Below are 19,892 nucleotides of genomic sequence, written 5' to 3' on the forward strand. Positions count from 1 at the left end.
TATATATATATATATACATACACACACACACACACACACACACACACACACACACACACACACACACACACACACACACACACACACACACATTGAATCCTACTGGCTTTTTTAAAGGTTCTTTACTTTTAAAGCTTCTATGTAGTTTGCTTCGTCAGTACCCAACACAGAAAGGCGCTGCCTGAAAGGCAAAAATCAGGGCAAAGACATTGCTCATCGTGACGACATTCTACATCCGGTTTTCGAGCTTTCGCTCTGTCTTGGCGCGAGATTGCGCGTTGAAAACAGCATTATATTCATAGAAAAGACTTTCGCTTAATTCGCTGGCGGATGTCTAAAAAGAGTGCCCGAATCGACAGTTGGTAGGTGAGTCTGTTGTTTGTACTTTCTTCTTACTGTTTGAAACGTAAAACTGAAGCTAACTGCTCTGATGGCAAAACATTACCACCGTGAAGTAAGACCGGAGGCTTAGTACACAAAGTTGGTGATTGAATCAATAAACTCAGCAGAAACAGATAATTTTGCATATGTATATGCAAAATTGGAGATTCTGTCTACGAAGTTACACTCACCAGTCACTTTATCAGGTACACATTGCTGGTACCTGGTTGGACCCCCTTTTGCCTACAGAATTGCCCTAATTCACTAATTCGACAAGGTGATGGAAATCTTCCTCAGAGATTTTAGTACATATTGATATGACAGAATCACACAGTCACTGCAGATTTGTTGGCTGCACATCCATTATAAGAATCTCCTGTTCCACCACATCCCAAAGGTGCTCTATTGGACTGAGTACAGCGAAGTCACTGTCAAGATCAAGAAACCAGTTTGAGATGATTTGAGGTTTGTGTTAAGGTGCGTTATCCTGCTGGAAGCAGCTATCAGATGATGGGTATACTCTAGATATGGTCAGCCGCATACTCAGGTGGGTGTGGCATTTAAACAATGTGCAACTGGTACTAATGGGTCCAAAGTGTGCTAAGAAAATATTCCCCACAGCAGCATGAACTGTTGATACAAGGCAGGATGGAGCCATGCTTTCGTGTTGTTTACACCAAATTCTGAGCCTGCCATCCAAATGTGCAGGTTGACCAGACCAGCCAACATTTTTGCAATCTTCTATTGCCCAGTTTTGGTGAGCCTGTGGGAATTGTAGCTTCAGGTTCCCGTTCTTAGCGGAGAGGAGTGGCACCTGGGGTGGTCCTCTGCTGCTGCTGCTTCAGGATTTGAGGTGTTGTAATTTCAAAGATGCTCTTCTACATACCTTAGTTGTGTTTTTTTTTGCTTGTTTTTTTTTTGTTTGCTTGTTTTTTAGCTCGAAGCAGTCTGGCAATTTTTCTCTGACATCAACAAGGCATTTTCACACAGAGAAATCACCTTTCCTCCAAGTTCCAATGCTCATTGTGGACTTCAGTAGGATGTCTTGACCATGTTTATGTGCTTAAATGCATTGTGTTCCTGCCATGTGATTGGCTGATTCGATATTTGCATTAATAAGCAGTTGAATAAAGTGGCGGTGAGTATATATTTCAGTAATGATTGAGTCAGATGAAATTGTAATGCTCTTGACAATATAGCCTCTTTACCACTAGAAAATATCACCTGGAATGGTCTCTTTTTTTTTTTTTTGTGATGATTCTGACAATCCTGAGATGAGGCTGTTTTTGTGTGTAATAGGTCACTAAACTTGGCTGATTACATTGATCCTCTGCAACTCAAGGGAACCCTGATGCTGTGTGGACTTATTCATGATGAATTGTGAACTTTTGGCAACGTGCAGTGCTCTTGGTTATCTGGAGGGAGACACCTATCACAAGGAGGCTGATTGCTTAGGTGAGTTGATTTGAAATGTAAAACTATGCACTTGTTTTGTTTTTGTTTTGCATCCAGACAGTCCTCCTCTCACAGTCGCCCTGTCTCTGAACTACAGAAAGTGTGAAAGACTTGATCCGGTATTTACGTCATGAGGACGACACCCGTGATGTCCGGCAGCAGTTGGGTGAAAGCCAGATTGTACAGAATGACCTTCTGCCTATTATCATTCAGCACAGACAAGACAAAGCCTTATTCGATGCCTGCATCAGGTACAAATCCTGATAAGTCTCATCTCAAAAAAAATTATGCTTGTCAATATTTTAGATAGGCAAGAGTGTGATAGATTAAAATATAGATCATAATAAAGTCCTTGAATACACTATTGTAATACTAGTGTGTTAATATTGTGATGTGTCATTTATAGAAAATGGATAAATTTAGTTCTCTATTGATAGAAGTTGGTAAAAAAGAATCTCTGTTACTTACTCTGTTTTCAGGCTCATGGTCAACCTCACTCAGCCTGCCATGTTGTGTTTTGGTAAAGTCCCAGATGACCCAGTGTTTAGGCATCACTTTTTGCAAGTGACATCTCATTTGCAGGCCTATAAGGAGGTACTGGACTAGTGTTAAGAAAGATTTGTTTTTTTATGACATTAAAAAGAAAATATTTGCAGATTATGTTTATATAAATGCAGTATAAATGTGCCACTTTGTGTTTTTTTTTTTTTTTAATCTTTTTTCAGGCATTTGCCAGTGAGAGTGTGTTTGGCATCTTGAGTGAGACATTGTACAACCTTCTACAACTTGTGAGTGTTTCACTTGTTTAGATCTTTGCTTTAATCCGAGCTTTTTCCACTCAGTACGGTGGCTCCAGTTCTTCATGTGTTTCTGTCTGCCTCTTCTCCTTTGCTCATTCAGGACTGGGAGCAGAGACAGGAAGAAGATAACTTGCTGATAGAGAGGATTTTGCTGCTGGTTAGAAATGTGCTTCATGTACCTGCGAACCCGAGTGAAGAGAAGGTCCGACTTTACCATGAATGCCAGCTTTATAAATTCTTCTAATTCCAAATAAGTGCATTGCAAGCCATTTTTCTTTGCTCTTTCCATCCCTAATCTCTCTTTTTTGTCCTTATTTGCAGAAAGTGGATGATGATGCCAGTGTCCATGACCGCGTGCTGTGGGCCGTTCACATGAGCGGCTTTGATGACCTGATCAAGTTCCTGGCATCGGCCCAGACCGAGCAGCAGTGGAGCATGCATGTGCTGGAAATAATCTCCCTCATGTTCAGAGACCAGGTTAGACTGAAAGAAATATTTTGGGAGCAAACATAGATGCTCTATCTGTTCTGTGTTTCATTGTCTTGCCCGCCCTCCCCCTTTACAGACTCCAGAAGCTTTGGTGAGTGCCGGCCATGCTCGTTCAGTGGAAGAGAAGAAGAAAGACTCTGATGAGCTGGAGGCACTGAGGCAGAAGGAGCATGCAGAGAAACGTTCCCGCACCTTACAGAGAGGAAGCAGGTACAGACACACAGATGTTCTTTAGTCCCAAGGTTACAGTCACCACTTACAAAAGAGCTTAAGTCCACATATGTTTTCATGCTATGCTGAGTGGGAAGGTCAGGGTAAATAAGGGTTCTAACTTAAACTTAACTCCAAAAATCTCAGTCAGACTCACCTCCTTGCTCGTACTTGCTGCATTTCTGCATCATTCACAAACTGTGCCTTACATGTGAACCATTAACACTCTTTACTCTGTAGAGTTTGTATAGTTTTGTCCTCTTGGCATGAACCATATTATTTAACTCTTGCCTGCTATCCACACGCTCAGGATTTTATCCTGATCTAGGGACTAAATTCTCAGTCAGCCTCAGGATGTTTTTAATGTATGTTAATAATTGCAACATATGGAAATACATTCGGTGCTTGAGACACATGCAGAAGTGTGTGTGACCCTCCAAAGATATGCCTCCCCAGACCATCACTTACCCACTGCCAAAATACTCATACTGGATGATGTTTCAGACAACATAACATTTGCCACGCCGTCTCCAGATTCTTTCACATCTCTCAAATATGCTCATTGTCAACCTGCTGCCATCTGTGAAGAGAACAGGACGGACCGGCAAGATTTAGTGCCACAAAAAGCAAACTAGACAAAAATCAGTCAGTAGGGATAAAAAGCAGGCAATGGTCTCTGGCCACCAACTGCAAAACTCCCTTTTGGGAGGGTTGTGTTGTGGTTGCTTCTCCAGCACACCTGTGTTCGCTTTCATTTGCACCAGAGCAGGGAAAATGGATTCACAGTGGTTGATGGTTTCTACATGGACAGATTAATTTCTCTTAAGTTTAACTGACTTCATGTTATACTGGGATATGAGCTGAAAATAAATTTAAATTTCTACTAAATGTCATATGCTTTCAAAAATGCCACCCTCAGGACTGAGGCACATGTATATGCTGCTGTTTTCCTCTTAGACACTCTCGCTTTGGAGGGTCTTTCATTGTTCAAGGACTGAAGGCAATCGGGGACAAAGATGTGATTTATCACAGGAACCTTCAGAATGTGAGCAGTTCAACTTCCATGAAGAAATCTCAGCATTAAGCGTGTTAAGAGAAAATATTTTAATGTGACTGATTTAATTTTATTTCTTTATTTCTTTAAAGTTCAAAAATTACACTCATGACATTGGCAAAGCAGTGAGACGCGTTCCCAAGAGGCATCGAAAAGCCCAAGAATGTGAGGAAAAACGACGGTCAGCCTTAAATGTTCGGCTGTTCCTGCGAGAGTTTTGTGTGGACTTCTTGGAGAACTGCTACAATCGACTCATGTACCTCGTGAAGGTCGGGCACTGTGACTAAATATTTCATTTATTGTATCATAGATGTGAAGGCCAGTAATCCTCAAGTGCTATGCTATAAATTTACACCAAAAAAAACACAAAGCATAGCACTCACCAGATCTTTGTCTTTGCTTGTGTTCTTAACAGGAAAGTCTCATTCGTGAGCAGACTCAGCAACACGATGAGACCTATTACTTGTGGGCGCTCAGCTTTTTCATGGCTTTCAACCGAGGCAGTAATTTCCGTGCCGATCTAGTTTCTGAGACCATGTCTATCCGTGCTTTTCATTTTATTGAGCGCAACATTACCAACTACTATGAGATGCTGCTCACAGACCGCAAAGAGGCCACATCCTGGTCCCGCAGGTAAGACGATCATTTAGAAGCAGGATAATGGAAACAAATATGTGAGTCGGTCCCACACTGCTGTCATTTGGTCTTTTTAGGATGCACTTGGCACTAAAGGCATATCAAGAACTTCTGCTAACTGTGAATGAGATGGACCGCTCGCAGGATGAAAGCATCCAGCAGAGTTCCAGTGTTATTAAAAGTAAGACGCTGCCCTAAGAGTAGGCTTAAAATGTTAGAACGTACTTTCAAGGTGGCAACATTTAAATTAGGCAGTTTTTCACATGGTGTGATTGTTATATATTGCTTCAAATATATATGTAGTTGTGGTCACAAGTTTACATACAGTCATCGTGGCCATTAATGTCGTGGTAATTTGGGGCTTTCGTTGAACTGTTTTTTTCAATGGTGGAATGATTGTACAGCATACATCTTTAATGACTTGAAAAAAAAAAGAAGAAGAATTGGGTGCACAAGTTTGAATTTATTTTGGATTTTCTCTGATCCACACAGGGTCAAAGAATACATACAGGCTCAAATTTATACATAGACTCAAGTAAATCTTTTAATAAGTGGTGCTGAAGGTTCTTTTTATTTGACAAGGCCAAGGCCTATTAATCAGTGATACATTGGATTTACCAATGGAACAAGGGGAAAGTCCAAGGAACTTAGTGAAGATCTAAGTAGGAGAATTGTAGATTTACACGAGTTGTGAAGGTCTCTTGGAGCCATTTCTAAACAACTGCAGATTCCAAGATCATCAGTTCAAACAATTGTACATAATGTGTCACCGCATTTCCAAGGTCGGAAGAAGACCCAAACTGTCACTCTCAGATGAGGGGAAATTGATTAGGATATTCAGGAACAACTCAGGAACCACCAAGGCTCAAGCCTGCTGTGAACTGGAAACTGCTGGAACACCAGCGTGATTGTCCACAGTGAAGAAAGTTTTACATCAGAATAGACTGAGAGGGTGTCGACCAAGAAAGAAGACACGGCTCCAAAATCGACACCTTCAAGCCCGAAATTTGCAGCTGCCCACATGGACAAGCCAAATGCTTTCTCGAGAAAAGTTTTATGGTCAGACAAAACAAAGATTGAGCTATTTGGCCACAGTGATGAGATAAATATTTGGATGAGTAAAACTGAAGAACACTGTACCAACTGTCAGGCATGGTGGTGGTAGTGTGATCTGGGGCTGCTTTGCTCCCAGTGGTACTGGTACATTGCACAAAGTGGATGGAATATTGAAGGAGGAGGACTACCTCAGAATTCTTCAACTTCACCTCAAACAGTTAGATGGTTAAAACTTGGACACATTTGGGTCCTCCAACAGGACAGTGATCCCAACACATATCAATCCTGCTTTTGGAATGGATAAAGCAGGCTAACCAGAGGCTTCTGGAATGGTATTCCCAAAGCCCGGACCTCAACACTATAAAAAAATTTGAGGATTACGCTTAAAGGCTGGGCCTGTTCTAGAAAACCAATTTAAATGAACTCTACCAATTCCGCCAATAAGAGTGGTCAAATATCCGGCCAGAATTATCTGACTAAAGTTAAGGGACACCTAATTCTTGTTTTTGTAAGTCATTAAAGATTTATGCTGTACCATCATTCTACACTGAAAAAAGAACAGTTCAAATAAATCACTGGAAGCCCAAAATTTCAGTGGCATTCACACCTATGACGTGTATGTAAACTTCTGTCCACAACTGTATATAGCACTAAAACAATCTTAGTTTAAATCCTTGTTTATATTCAAATATAAGAGAAATTGTTTGTCCAGCCTGTTTTTCCTCCACCTTCTAGGTAACATATTCTACCTGATGGAGTATAGAGAGATTTTCCTGACCTTACTGAGAAAATTTGATGAAACCAAGCAGCCTCAGTCTTACCTCAAAGACCTGATAGAGTCAACACATCTCTTCTTGCGAATGTTAGAGCGCTTCTGCAAAGGCCGCAGAAACTTGATGGTGCAGGTATGTTCTCTTGCTAAATTTGCAGTTTGTGTGTGTAGATTTTTGTGTTTTGAAATTTTAAAATTTGCTCTGTCGACTCTTCAGAGGAAGAGGGTGAAGCGGAAAAAGTCTCAAGGCAAAAAGAAGGAGCCAGCCGCAGAAACTAGTCCGGAGGCGTTGGAGGAGACCTGGAAGACTGTGGAGGAAGAGCTGAAGAGTACAGGGTTCAAGGTTAGTGTGAGAATCAGCCTCAAGGGATGTGTGTTTGGCAGCGTAGAAACATGAAAACATTTTTGGGAAGATTATTTTGTAGGAAATACCGCTAGACCCAAAGTTTTGTTTTCTCCCTATTTTATATCCAGAGACACAAATGGAACAATGTAAATGCAAACACAATCAAAGCACTGCAAATGTTGCTGTGTGTGAATTGATGAAATAAATGATGTAAAGGCAACTAAAAGTCTTTGAAAAGGTCAGGAGAGCTTTCTAATAGTATTTGGGTGACTGTATAAAAATGGCTGTAATTCCTAAACGGATGATGTGATACTTTTTTTTTAAACCCCTTCAATTAAAGCTGATCATCATCATTTTAATCATTTTAGTCATTTACATTCTGCTGTGGTGGTCTACAGATGCAAAATTATTTAAAAATTGTTTGGTTTTTTGTGTGAGGTACCTGCTTTTTTTTCTGAAAACTCCTTTTTATGTATTAAATTGGATCAGTTATGATCTTTGTTAGTTTTTTGGTTGTTATTGTTTTTGGTTTTTTCTTTGGGGGGGGTGTCTTTTAATTATTAGTGGGCAGCACAGTGGTGCAGTGGTTAACACTGTCTCCACACAGCGAGTGTGTTCCTGGTTCAGACCTACCAGCTGGAGGAGTTGTTCTCCCTGTGCTTGTTCTCTCTGGGTACTCCAGATTCCTCCCACAGTTCAGACACATGCATGTTAGGTTAAATGGTCTTTCTGAACTGGCCAGAGCTGTGAGTGTGAACATGAATGGTTATTTGCCTCTCTGTTTTAGTCTTGTGTAAGCCTTCCCACAACCCTGAATTAAATAAGCAGTTAAGCAAATGCATGGATGGATTTGGATGGATATTAATATCTCAAAGCGGAGCGGGGAGGAATTATTGTCACAGGGCTGCTTCCACAGTGAAGGTCTTAAGAATTCCCAAAACCTATTGATGTGACAAGCTTACCCACACTGAATGCCACCTCTTCTCCTCTGTTTGCAGTTGTCTGAGTCTTTAACTGAAAGCATAGTGCCGTTTGATGCCACGTCTGACACTCCTCTGGAGGATCAACGTACTGAGGCTATGGTGAGAGTGCAGGACGCTCTGCTGGCTCGACTGGGCCCAGAAGCTCTGGGGCTGCTGCGTGCTGCCAGGTCAGTAAAATCCAGCATTATTTTTCTTTTTTCTTTTAACTCTTATGATATATACTGCAAAATGTTTAAATTTTGAAAACACAGTTTCTAAAGTGACACCACAATTTTAAATCGTATGAATATGAAAAATGCCTCTTATCAGAAATAAAACCCCCAAAATATGAAGATTTAACAAGGTTAAAAAACTGCTGTTTATTGAATTAATAAATGAGAATTTTCATGTGTAGCTACAAAGGTTTTTAAGGTTTTTATCTTGTCGTGTTCAGAGAAGTTTGGCCAGAGGGAAACGTGTTTGGTTCAGCTGATGTGGAACCTGAAGAGGAACTGGAACTCCTTAAGCAGATCCTCCATGCCAACCTGCCAAGTAGGTATTTAAATGTATCTTTATCCCTTTGTGCCAAAGCTTCCATGCAGGAGTCAAACCTTTGCTTTTTAATGCAGGAGCATCTGAGACTGCTGTCGTGGAGGAGGAGGATGATGGGCCGGAGTTTGAAGAGGAAGAGTTGGAGTCTGTCCAGGTTTCCGAAACCGAGTTCAACTTTCTAGACTTCATCAAGAGGTGAGGAGGAGTAACTTGTGGCTGGTCTGTACAGTATTGCAGTAAATATTGCATTAGAGTCTGTTTGCATACACATTCTGTGACTTTCCTAATGGGACGTTTGCCGCTTCTCTCGGTCGTCACAGGTTTGCCAACCCCAGTATTGTGCGTCCATATCTTCTCCTACTGAAATCCTATTCAAAAAACACGCCACACACAAACCACTGCATTGCTCGAATGCTGCACCGCTTGGCTGTGGATCTCAAAATGGACGCCCTGCTTTTCCAGTTATCAGTCTTCCACATTTTCAACAAAATCTTAAATGACCCTGCTGCAGCTGCTTACCAGGTAACGACACAAGAGTAAAACCTTCCAGGTAAATCCAGGTTCAGTTTCTCTTAAGTCCATGTGAGATGGCTCACTATGGGAAGTGCCCACTGATCCTAAATTCTGATACCAGAATATCCACATTCAGGGACTACCGTGGTGGTTCAATTGACAAGCATTAAGTGGGTAATGAATCGGTTAAGCCTGAAGCATTCTTCATAGAGGAAAGGAAAGGTTATCTGGTGTGCAGCCAGGAGCTGCACCAAAGGGAGACAGGCGACACTGTTTCATTCAGGAGAAAGAAGCTTTGTGATTGGTAACACCAGAGGGCACCTTGCATGTGAGATATCGAGCGCATTGAAAGATACACAATTGCTTATCCTTCTTTCTCCCCATCACAGGAACTAGTGACCCTTGGCAGGTATTTAGTGAAGCGTTTCTTATCACTGGCAGCACAAAACAACAAGGCGTATGTTGAGCTGCTATTCTGGAAAAATGTGGGAGCCGTACGTGAGATGACAGAAGGCTACAGCAATGATGGGTGGGTGCTTTATTTGGCTTCTGTTTACATCACCTTCATATATGTGTTCTTCTAAATCCATTGTTGTCATGTGTGCTGCCTCCTGCACGCTCTGTCCAGGCAGCACCCCCCTGCCTGACCAAATGCTTTGAGCAGCCGCTCGCTCGTGGCTCATTTGTGAAAACGATTAATGTGTCATATCATATGTAAAAATGTAAAGCACGTTTATGTAATTATTTCCTTAGTTTAAAGTATTCTGTCTTTGTTCTAAATATGTTAGAGAGGGAAAGAAACCAGCTTGGACTGAAGAGGAGGAAGAGGAACTGCGGAAGCTCTATGAGGAGCACCGCGATTCTCAAGGTTTGCTTTGTTTTTATAAGCAGTGCTGGGATTGTTACTCAAAAAAAGTGTTTTACACATGACTTGTTACTTTTTAAAAAATAGTGATTTCATTACCTAATGACTCGCTGGAGAAAGTAATTTGTTACAGTACCCGGTGCACTGTTACATAATAACCAGTTAACATAAACTCAGTACTGGTTATAAGTTACCAAATAGGCTCAACATGATGCACTGAGGTTGAAAACTATTTTTTTTTTTTAACTGACTGTTGATTCTTGTGCACAGTGCCAGACATCGTGGAGACTCTACTGCCGTTATTAAGCAACAGCAACCGCACTCGCCGTCAGGTAGTGACGCAGCTGGTTCATATGCGTCTGGTGGACAATGCTAAAGAACTCAAGAAACCAAAGTATGTGCTCTAGTTTAAGTAAATAAGGATGTGATATAGAATAGTGATAAACTGTACACTGCAAAAGACTATTATTGAAGGTTTCTTTTATTCAAAGGAAAGGGACTCAAATTGTTCTGTGGACAGAGGAGCAGGAGATGGAGTTGCAGATGTTGTTTGAGGAGTACAAGGACTCTGATGGTAACAGACACTGTATTATTTTTGTTCAAATAAATAATAACAGAAAAATTAAGTGGCCTTTCACTGCCCTCTGTTCCAGTCTCAGCAAATAAAAGATGAAGATGTCACAGTTTGTGTGAATCATCTGTTTTCACAGATGTTCTGGGTAACATCCTGAAGAAGCTCACAGCCAAGCGGTCCCGTGCACGCGTGGTCGACAAGCTGCTCAGTATGGGCCTGGTGTCTGAGAGACGAGAACTTTATAAGAAGAGAAGTCGCAGTGCTCATGGGAAGAGCACTGGTAGAGGAATGGTAGCTACTTTTGAATTTTCTGCTTAAAATCTGAGATTAAAAACTTTGGAGCTTGCTTATGCCTCTAAAAACAAGATAATAATCAAGATATTGTCTACGCTAAGTGAATTATATTCAGAGAAACTACAATTTCTTAATAAATGCAAACATGTTTTCTGCTGCAGACTGAAGAGGAGTTCTTGGCTGAACTGACTCAAGGCACCCAAGACGATCCTGTGGACAGAGAAGAGCGAGAGGATGAGTCTGAGGAGAGTGAGGAAGAGGAAATTGAAGAGCAAGGGAGAGAGAGCTCACCAAACGGTGGGAGGAAGACCCAAGGCATGCACTCCCCAGGAGGGAGGAGACCTGATGTAGAGACCATGGTGTACGCTCTGCAACAGGAAGGTGAGACAAAGGCCAAACTGCCCGTGTTCTCACTGCTGCGCTTAGGTGGCAGATCAGAGCGGATACATTGATAATATGTAAGGTGATGATGTGGATTAAATGTTTGTAGTAAGTTGCAAAAATTCTAAGAATACAGGCATGTCATTTATGTGTTGTCCCCCTCCAACAGGCATGTCTTTGGCTTTGTTGTGGCTACAGAACTGTCTGAACAGAACAGCAGATGATTGCATGGAAGACGGTGAGCACAGCATCACAGCAAAAAAAAAAAAAAAATTTTCCAGAAATGTCTTTTTCTGTTTTTGGTGATTTCAGGAACATTTCTTTGGATGTTGCACAGCATGTGAAACTCTAATTGTAATGATTTTTATTTGTTGTGACAATGAAATGATTGTGGTCCCTTCCCCAGGTTTGTCCCAGCCTGTTCCACTGGTCCCTCTCACAGAGTCGACTGAAGACGCCATGGAAAACAAGAGATTCCAAAGGCTGTTGCGCAAATTGGGAATGCGACCACCTGCAAATGAACAGGTGTGTGTGTAGGTGTGTGTGTGTGTGTGTTAGTTCACTGCCAAATGAGTGATTTGTCATCATTATAATTTTATCATTTGCTTCTTTTTTTGTTACTTTGACACAGTCTTGATTTTAAGATTAGTTAGAAAGTGTTTTTCCTTTTTAGGAGTCGTTCTGGAGAATCCCACCAAAGATCAGTGCATCTCAGCTCCAGAGTGCCGCTGCAGCTCTTAGTCCAAAGGAAGATGACCCTAAAAATGCTGATGAGCAAGACGGGACCAGGAGCCCCACAGAGGAACTTGGTGGGGAGTTGGAGGAGGAAGTGTCTTGCGAACAGAGAGCTCAGGCTCTGAGAGCTCTGCTGCTCGCACGCAAGAGGAAACAATACACTACTGAGGATACAGGTGTGTGTGTGTGTGTGTGTGTGTGTGTGTGTGTGTGTGTGTGTGTGTGTGTGTGTGCGTGTGTGTGTGTGTGTGTGACAGATTTATTTTCAGTCTAGGATGAAACCATTTCATTACAGCTTACAGCATTTTGGCTTGTCACATAGCCAAGAATGAAGCAGTGACACAGAGTCATCTTTAATGTAAACGGGTAAAGGCTGTGTTTCAGTTTCATTACAGTTTAATCTGTTAGAACAGCAATGTTCTCATAGCTTGTGAAGAATTTCCCATTGTTTGTTTGCATATGTAGTTGCTTAGAAATAAATTATATAAAGCCTTAAGTTTAAAAAATAATGAAACTGACTTATGCAGATGTTGTAGATTAAGCCAGGAAGATTTTTTTTTTTTTTTTTTTTTTTGGGAGGGGGGATTAGTTGCAGGCACTGTAAAAAAAAAAAAAAAAAACTATAGACAGGAGTTGTTTTCTTTTTTTTTAAAGAAAAGCTCACTAAAGTGGTTTGGAGGTGGATTCAGCCCTCTGGAGGTTTGCAGTCTAGACAGAGGAAACTTCACTGAATACAAAACAACTCAAAGAAACAGGACCTGGGCCCTGTTCCAGGAAGCAGGTTTGGCTAACAGCTCTGAGTGTATTAACTCTGAGTTGAGGGAAACTTCAGAGTTTCTGTTCCAGAAAGAGACTTAAACTCTGAGTGAGTCACTGCAGTAACAGACTATGAACCCAACCTGCTCGCTGGCAGGTTTTCTTCAACAAACTGAGTTTCTCTCCCACTCCTCCCGTTCTGCTGTACCTGAACCAGCTGACTGACACCCCGATTCAGCTCCTCATTCATAAAGCTGCTGTGAAAGCTCGGAGCGGAGTGAATTCATTTGCAAAATTTTACTTTTTTGCCAGCATTGAAATCCCAGTTAGATGTTTTGTTTTTTTGTTGTTGTATATTTAACATGAACGCTTTCATAATAGTTCAGTTGTGAATATACCTATAAAGACAGATGGAGATTACTCTGCCGTCTTGCTAACGCTGTCAGGCTGTCAGCCAGTTTCTTTGCACTGGAAACATTTACTGTATGTTACTGTAGGAATCACTGTTTGAATAAAACTTGTCTGTATTGGGGCGCCCGGGTAGCTCAGTAGTGGAGCAGGCGACCACATATATATGCCGCGTTGCGGTGCGGGTGCTGCACGGGTTCGAGTCCCAGCCTGTTGCCAGCTTGCCCGCGTGTCTTCCCCTGTTTCCTCTCTCCCTCTGCTATCAATGAAAGCCACTGTGGCCAAAAAAAAAAAAAAAAAAAAAGACAGTTTCAGACACCGAACACACTGATCAGTGATCAATCATGTGTCATGTTGTAATCAGTCACACTGATGGAAACTGATGGTCTGTCTAAAACCAAAATGATTGTATTTTAAAGTTTCCTCTCATTTTTTTTTTTTCAAGTCCACTGGATTAAAGTGGAGGCTCAGCTCTTTATTTACACGTTGCCATAGTGAATAGTGGCATCTTTATTCCACTGGTGATGGCCTTCTCAACTCAGGGATGTGCTTAACTTGGGGTTGATTGAACCAACTCCGATCAGCTGTTGTGGAACTGAAAAATCAGAGTTGTCGATCCCAGAGTTGATCAACTCAGAGTTTATTTTTAAACTCAGTTTGTTGAACTGGTCTTTTGCATACCTAAGTACTATTGACCAGTTTCATTTTAATCCTCCATTTGTGAAGCACTGCTGTGTTGCCTAAAGTATATTATGGTAAACAAGTTCTGCCGCACGTTTTTGATCGTCACATCTCAGATTGGTAGAAAAGGGCAGCATGCAGATCATGGAAAGTCAAAAACCACACATCTGCTGTGCCAGTTTGGAAAGGTTGTACAACTGCATCAGAATTGGACCGGGAATCTGCTGCAAGGCTGCTAAAACAATTAGTTTCTTAAGCATTTATGAATTTGCAAGCGCAGTAATTACACTGATGTAACTTGTGTTTGTATTATTTTTAGCTTCAGAGTCAGACGTCACACCTGTTGATGGCACAGATGATGTAAATGAGAGGTGAGGAATCGCCCTTTATTAATCGGTTAAGCTAAATATCAGCAGAAAATCATCTATTAATTCTTTAAATATTCATGTGCACATCAGAACCCAGACGAAAAGCTCAACTAAAAGAAACAGAAGCAGAGTTTTGGACGATGACGAGGAGAACGGTATTGTGCTCCTGCTTGTTTTAAGGTATTACCGGTGTTTAAATATGACAGAGCTGCATCATTTCACTCACGTTTGTGTCTTTGCAGAGGATGACTCCACTGCTGCGATGGCTACGGATACAAACGGTGATGCAGATTCAGACAGGGAGGATATCTCTGCTCCTGTGAAGAGAAGACGCATGGTCTTAATTGATGAAGAGGAAGAGGAGGATTAGTAACAGCTTTTAATGGGTTGTAAAACTGCAGACGGGAGATGCATTAAAGGTCCCGCATATTGCTCAGAGTTGCATGCACCCCTCTGGAGGTCTGCAATCCAGACAGGAGAAACTATTAATGGAAGACTAAAGAACCCAAAGGAACAATGGCTTTGCTCTGACATATGAAAACATGGATTCTGTTTAAAAGGAAAAACAAAAAAAAAAAGATTTTCTTCTCTTTCAGACTATTCATTGGTGTCTTATGCTAAATACCTTCTGCCAGTCTTTGTTAGTCCTTTATTTTCTCATTGCAATCCCACATAAATATCAAACAATGCTGAGAAAGTTTTTGCATCATGCTTTCTCTAAAATGAAACTTTTTATCTGGATGTTTTTGGATCCTTACAAGTCTGTATGTTTTTGAGTTGATTTCAATGTTGACATTAGATCTGATAATTCTATACAAGTGTTCTTATAAATAAAACCCCACTGCTGACAGAGTGGCGCCCTGGTTTTGTCTTTGTTGCACCCCTCCTTTTTTAACACTAGGGGGCGTATACATGTTATTAACTGAATTAAATGAACACCGACTTAAACGCAGCTTTCAATTTATGAGAATAGTTTTGTGGTTCTCCTGCTCTCATTTAGGATCTGCATGAAAATACAACAACGAACAAATGTTGTTCTCTTTTATTTCAGTCATACTTGTGAAAAAAAAAAACCAACACGTCTGATACAGCTTTTCTTCCACGTGTGGATTTTGCATCTTGTCTGCAGTCGTCCACGTTTTCCAGCTGTGTTGGAGGTGGTCTCTTGTTCTCACATCTGGACCACGTTAGTGACTTCCTGTCACAGCATCTGCTCTGCCCCCATCCCATATAGCCAGACGCAGAGCTGACAATCCACAGCCAGTGCTGTGAGTTAAGCATGTGAGCGCAGTGCTGTGTGGGTGGAGTCCGTTTAGGCTGAGATGTTAAAGGTATATCACTTCCTGTGCACAGAGAAAAGCACCTCATGGTCTTCATGAATTTAAGTCAAACCAGGATCAGACAGTTTGTATATTTGATGGCAGTGACTCACAGTTTGTGACCAAAAGCATTTGTCTGATGTGTGAGGCGTCATGCTGACCAATGCATTAAATAGTTAGAAACCAGACATGTTCATGCAAAAGGAAGCTGAATTTTCATCAAGAAGTAAGGAGCCTTTGAGTTAGTGAATGTATGTATTTATAATTAAGAATGTTAAATTACACTGCTCAACAAAATAAAGGAACACTTTTTAATCAGAGTGTAGCATCAAGTCAGTTACTTACTCTGGATGGCATTACTTTGGCCTCCAGTAACACTGTGAGAAATCTTGGAGTCATTTTTGACCAGGATATGTCCTTCAATGCACATATTAAACAAATATGTAGGACCGCTTTTTTGCATTTGCGCAATATTTCTAAAATTAGAAACATCCTTTCTCAGAGTGATGCTGAAAAGCTCATTCATGCATTTATTACTTCTAGGCTGGATTATTGTAATTCATTATTATCAGGCTGTCCTAAAAGCTCCCTGAAAAGCCTTCAGCTGATCCAAAATGCTGCAGCTAGAGTACTGACAGGGACTAGAAAGAGAGAGCATATTTCTCCCATATTGGCTTCTCTTCATTGGCTCCCTGTTAAATCTAGAATAGAATTTAAAATTCTTCTCCTCACCTACAAGGTCTTGAATAATCAGGCACCATCTTATCTCAAAGACCTCATAGTACCATATCACCCCAACAGAGCACTTCGCTCTCAGACTGCTGGCTTACTTGTGGTTCCTAGGATACTTAAGAGTAGAATGGGAGGCAGAGCCTTCAGCTTTCAGGCGCCTCTTCTGTGGAACCAGCTTCCAGCTTGGATTCGGGAGACAGACACCCTCTCTATTTTTAAGATTAGACTTAAAACTTTCCTTTTTGATAAAGCTTATAGTTAGGGCTGGATCAGGTGACCCTGAACCATCCCTTAGTTATGCTGCTATAGGCCTAGTCTGCTGGGGGGTTCACATAATGCACTGTTTCTCATTCACCTTATTTACTTTGTTTATACTCCACTCTGCATTTAATCATTAATTGATATTAATCTCTGGCTCTCTTCCACAGCATCTTTTCTCTCCCCTCAGCCCAACCGGTCGCGGCAGATGACTGCCCCTCCCTGAGCCTGGTTCTGCTGGAGGTTTCTTCCTGTTAAAAGGGAGTTTTTCCTTTCCACTGTCGCCAAGTGCTTGCTCATAGGGGGTAGTTTTTGACTGTTGGGTTTTCTCTGTATTATTGTAGGGTCTTTACCCACAATACAAAGCGCCTTGAGGCGACAGTTTGTTGTGATTTGGCGCTATATAAATAAAATTGAATTGAATTGAATTGAATTGAATTAAATGTCTGGGATATTGATCTGGTCAATTAGGTATCAGAGAGGGTTGTTAATCAGTTTCAGCTGCTTTGGTGTTAATGAAATTAACAAGAGGCACTAGAGGGGCAACAATGAGACAACCTCCAAAACAGGAATAGTTTTACAGGTGGAGGTCACTGACATTTTTCCCTCCTCATCTTTTCTGACTGGTTTTTCACTAGTTTTGCATTTGGCTAGGGTCAGGTCACTACTGGGAACATGAAGCAATACCTGGACCCTATAGGTTGCACAGGTAGTCCAACTCCTCCAGGATGGCACATTAATACGTGTCATTGTCAGAAGGTTTGCTGTGTCTCCCAGCACAGTCTCAAGAGCATGGAGGAAATTCCAGAAGACAGGCAGTTACTCTAGGAGAGCTGGATATGGCCGGAGAAGGTCTTTAACTCATCAGCAGGACCGGTATCTGCTCCTTTGTGCAAGGAGGAACACGATGAGCACTGCCAGAGCTACACAATGACCTCCAGCAGGACACTGGTGTGAATGTCTCTGACCAAACAATCAGAAACAGATTTCATGAGGGTGGCCTGAGGGTCCGATGTCCTCTAGTGGGCCCTGTGCTCTCTGCCTGGCACCGTGGAGCCTGACTGGCATTTGCCATAGGGAAGTACATCCAAGGAGGGACGTACAGACCTCTAAAGGCTAGGTAACTGCTCTCTGTCATTAGGTATTGGGATGAAATCCTTGGACCCATTGTCAGACCCTACGCTGGTGCAGGGGTCCTGGGTTCTTCCTGGTGCACAATGCCCGGCCTCATGTAGTGAGAGTATACAGGCAGTTCCTGAAGGATGAAGGCATTGATACCAATGACTGCCCACACTCGCCTGACCTAAAGCCAATAGAACACCTCTGGGACATTGTTTTGATCCCTGACACCACTAAGGTGCTCCTCAGACTGTCCAGGAGCTCAGTGATGCCCTGGTCCAGATCTGTGAGTAGATCCCCCAGGACACCATCCGTCATCTCCTTACGTTGTATGACATGCATGCAAGAATGTAGGGGCCATACAAACTGCTAAGTATCATTTTGAGATGCTACAATAAAATTTCAGCAAAATGGACTAGCCTTGCTGCATAATTTTTTCACGTTGATCTTTGAATTCAGCCCTCTGTAGGTTGACTATGTCCATTTCCATCAAACGATGTTGTGTCCTTTTGTTCCTAACACATTACCCAGTCCATATCAGGATAGATATCTGACATCATTTTTTTTTTTCTCATTGAGCTCTGTTGTATTTTCTAAGTGTGTCATATCGGGTAAAAACTTGAAGTTTCCTTTAAGAAACGGCTATTTAATTATTTCTGTTGTGACTGTGTTACATTTTCTCAGTAGATGGTTTTGTGAAACAGTTGATTTTTTTATTTCCTGCATTTTTTAGAGGACTTCTTGCCCATTGTAGTTAGAAACCTGTCATTTTAACAGCAGTTGACCTACCAGCAGATCCTCAAAGGGTTTAAAATAAGTGGTATGGAGTACAAAGTACAAAATTTGTATCCAAAATGTAGTCGAGTAAAAGGAGCAAGTAGCACTTAATTAAAATACCAGTATATTAAACCAACCAAGTAAATGTACCAAATTACATTCTTCATATCCATGCTCCCATCCAGTGGTGCTGGGTATCGTAAGATTAACATATATATATATATATATATATATATATATATATATATATATATATATATATATATATATATATATATATATATATATATATATATATATATATATATATCACATCCTTTAAAAAAAAGGGGGACATTGCAAAATGTAAAAAAAATATATGACTAATACTTTATATATGTCTCCAGTAACGCCTGTTGAGCTCTGGGTGTTAAAACAGAGACTGGTGTATGGATGTGTAGGTGGATTTGTTTATGGGGCAACTCATTTGTTTCTCCCTTTATACTCACACAGGGAATCAGTTGGGTACAGAGAGTAACAACTGGTGACACAGGACCCTGAGGATCATGCTGGTACATTCAGGAATGAGCTGCAGCTGCGAGTGCTGCTTGTAGGAGCACTTTTTTTCTTTCACAGTCAGGGGAGTCGGTTGTGCGTGAGTGTTGTTGAGCAATAGCCCCAGCCACAGCCCTATGAGTCGAAACCTACACGTGTTGTTTGCCACTTACTCAGTCTCCCCCTGTGTATCTTTGCATATGGAAATCATTGTTGAATTTGTTCAGTCAAGCTTGAATCAGATATTGCCGATCAGTCTGACAGGCCTTGTAATACAATAATTCCTTGGCAGGCTTCTCTATGTAACCCCCGTCATTGCATTTCCAGAAATAGTGTGTGTCCATAGTCAGATGAGTATACAAGTACAAGTGAGCTATTTAACCTTATTTTCTTGTGCTCTCGAGGAAGAACCGAAAAATTCACAGAGCACTGCAAATTTCTGCCGAGTTAAAATCGCTGCTGTTTCTCTCCAGTAAACATTTACATCACTGAAAAGTCACAGTCTAATCCATGAATACACAGAGCTACCACACACACACACACACACACACACACACACGAAACCATACAGCACATAAAGGGTTTGAGCATTTTCTTATCATGTTGTGTAAGGTATATGCACATGAATTCTGAGAAAAATAACTGTACAAATTGATCAGGAAGTCCTCACAACAGAACAGGCAGGTACGTTTTCCTGGGAATTTACCCACCAACCTACAGTGCCCCAAGGTAATCTAAAAGAGGAGAATGACTAAGTGCGTCATGCAAGATTTATGATCTAATAGTTTCATGGATTTAAAATTGCACAAGTGCTGTCAGTGAGCTTTAAATATGCTTTGAACATCTTCTGTGCATTTCTTTAAAA

General features: G+C 41.3%; 1 protein-coding gene across 4 annotated transcripts; it reads left to right on the plus strand.

Annotated features, from left to right (window-relative positions):
• Nucleotides 1-228: 228 nt before the first annotated feature.
• Nucleotides 229-15,118, plus strand: timeless (timeless circadian clock). 4 transcript variants are annotated; one of them, XM_030729635.1, is made up of 30 exons: nt 229-366; nt 1,681-1,836; nt 1,934-2,087; nt 2,316-2,430; nt 2,562-2,624; nt 2,737-2,838; nt 2,958-3,113; nt 3,202-3,335; nt 4,293-4,380; nt 4,482-4,658; nt 4,805-5,022; nt 5,103-5,206; nt 6,817-6,986; nt 7,071-7,196; nt 8,198-8,349; nt 8,616-8,713; nt 8,791-8,908; nt 9,034-9,235; nt 9,616-9,755; nt 10,015-10,094; nt 10,362-10,485; nt 10,583-10,665; nt 10,802-10,956; nt 11,121-11,340; nt 11,510-11,578; nt 11,747-11,865; nt 12,014-12,251; nt 14,240-14,291; nt 14,379-14,443; nt 14,531-15,118. In XM_030729635.1, the coding sequence occupies exons 2-30, from the start codon at nt 1,752-1,754 to the stop codon at nt 14,656-14,658; spliced, it is 3,735 nt and encodes a 1,244-aa protein (XP_030585495.1). In that variant the 5' UTR covers nt 229-366; nt 1,681-1,751; the 3' UTR covers nt 14,659-15,118. The 4 variants fall into 4 exon arrangements, with proteins under 4 accessions (XP_030585495.1, XP_030585497.1, XP_030585498.1 ...); XM_030729637.1 differs by having other exon boundaries at nt 265-362; XM_030729636.1 differs by lacking the exon at nt 229-366 and adding an exon at nt 1,363-1,519.
• The last annotated feature ends 4,774 nt before the right edge of the window (nt 15,119-19,892 follow it).

This window comes from Archocentrus centrarchus, chromosome 5 (genome assembly GCF_007364275.1).
Source record: "Archocentrus centrarchus isolate MPI-CPG fArcCen1 chromosome 5, fArcCen1, whole genome shotgun sequence".
NCBI classification, from domain to species: domain Eukaryota; kingdom Metazoa; phylum Chordata; class Actinopteri; order Cichliformes; family Cichlidae; genus Archocentrus; species Archocentrus centrarchus.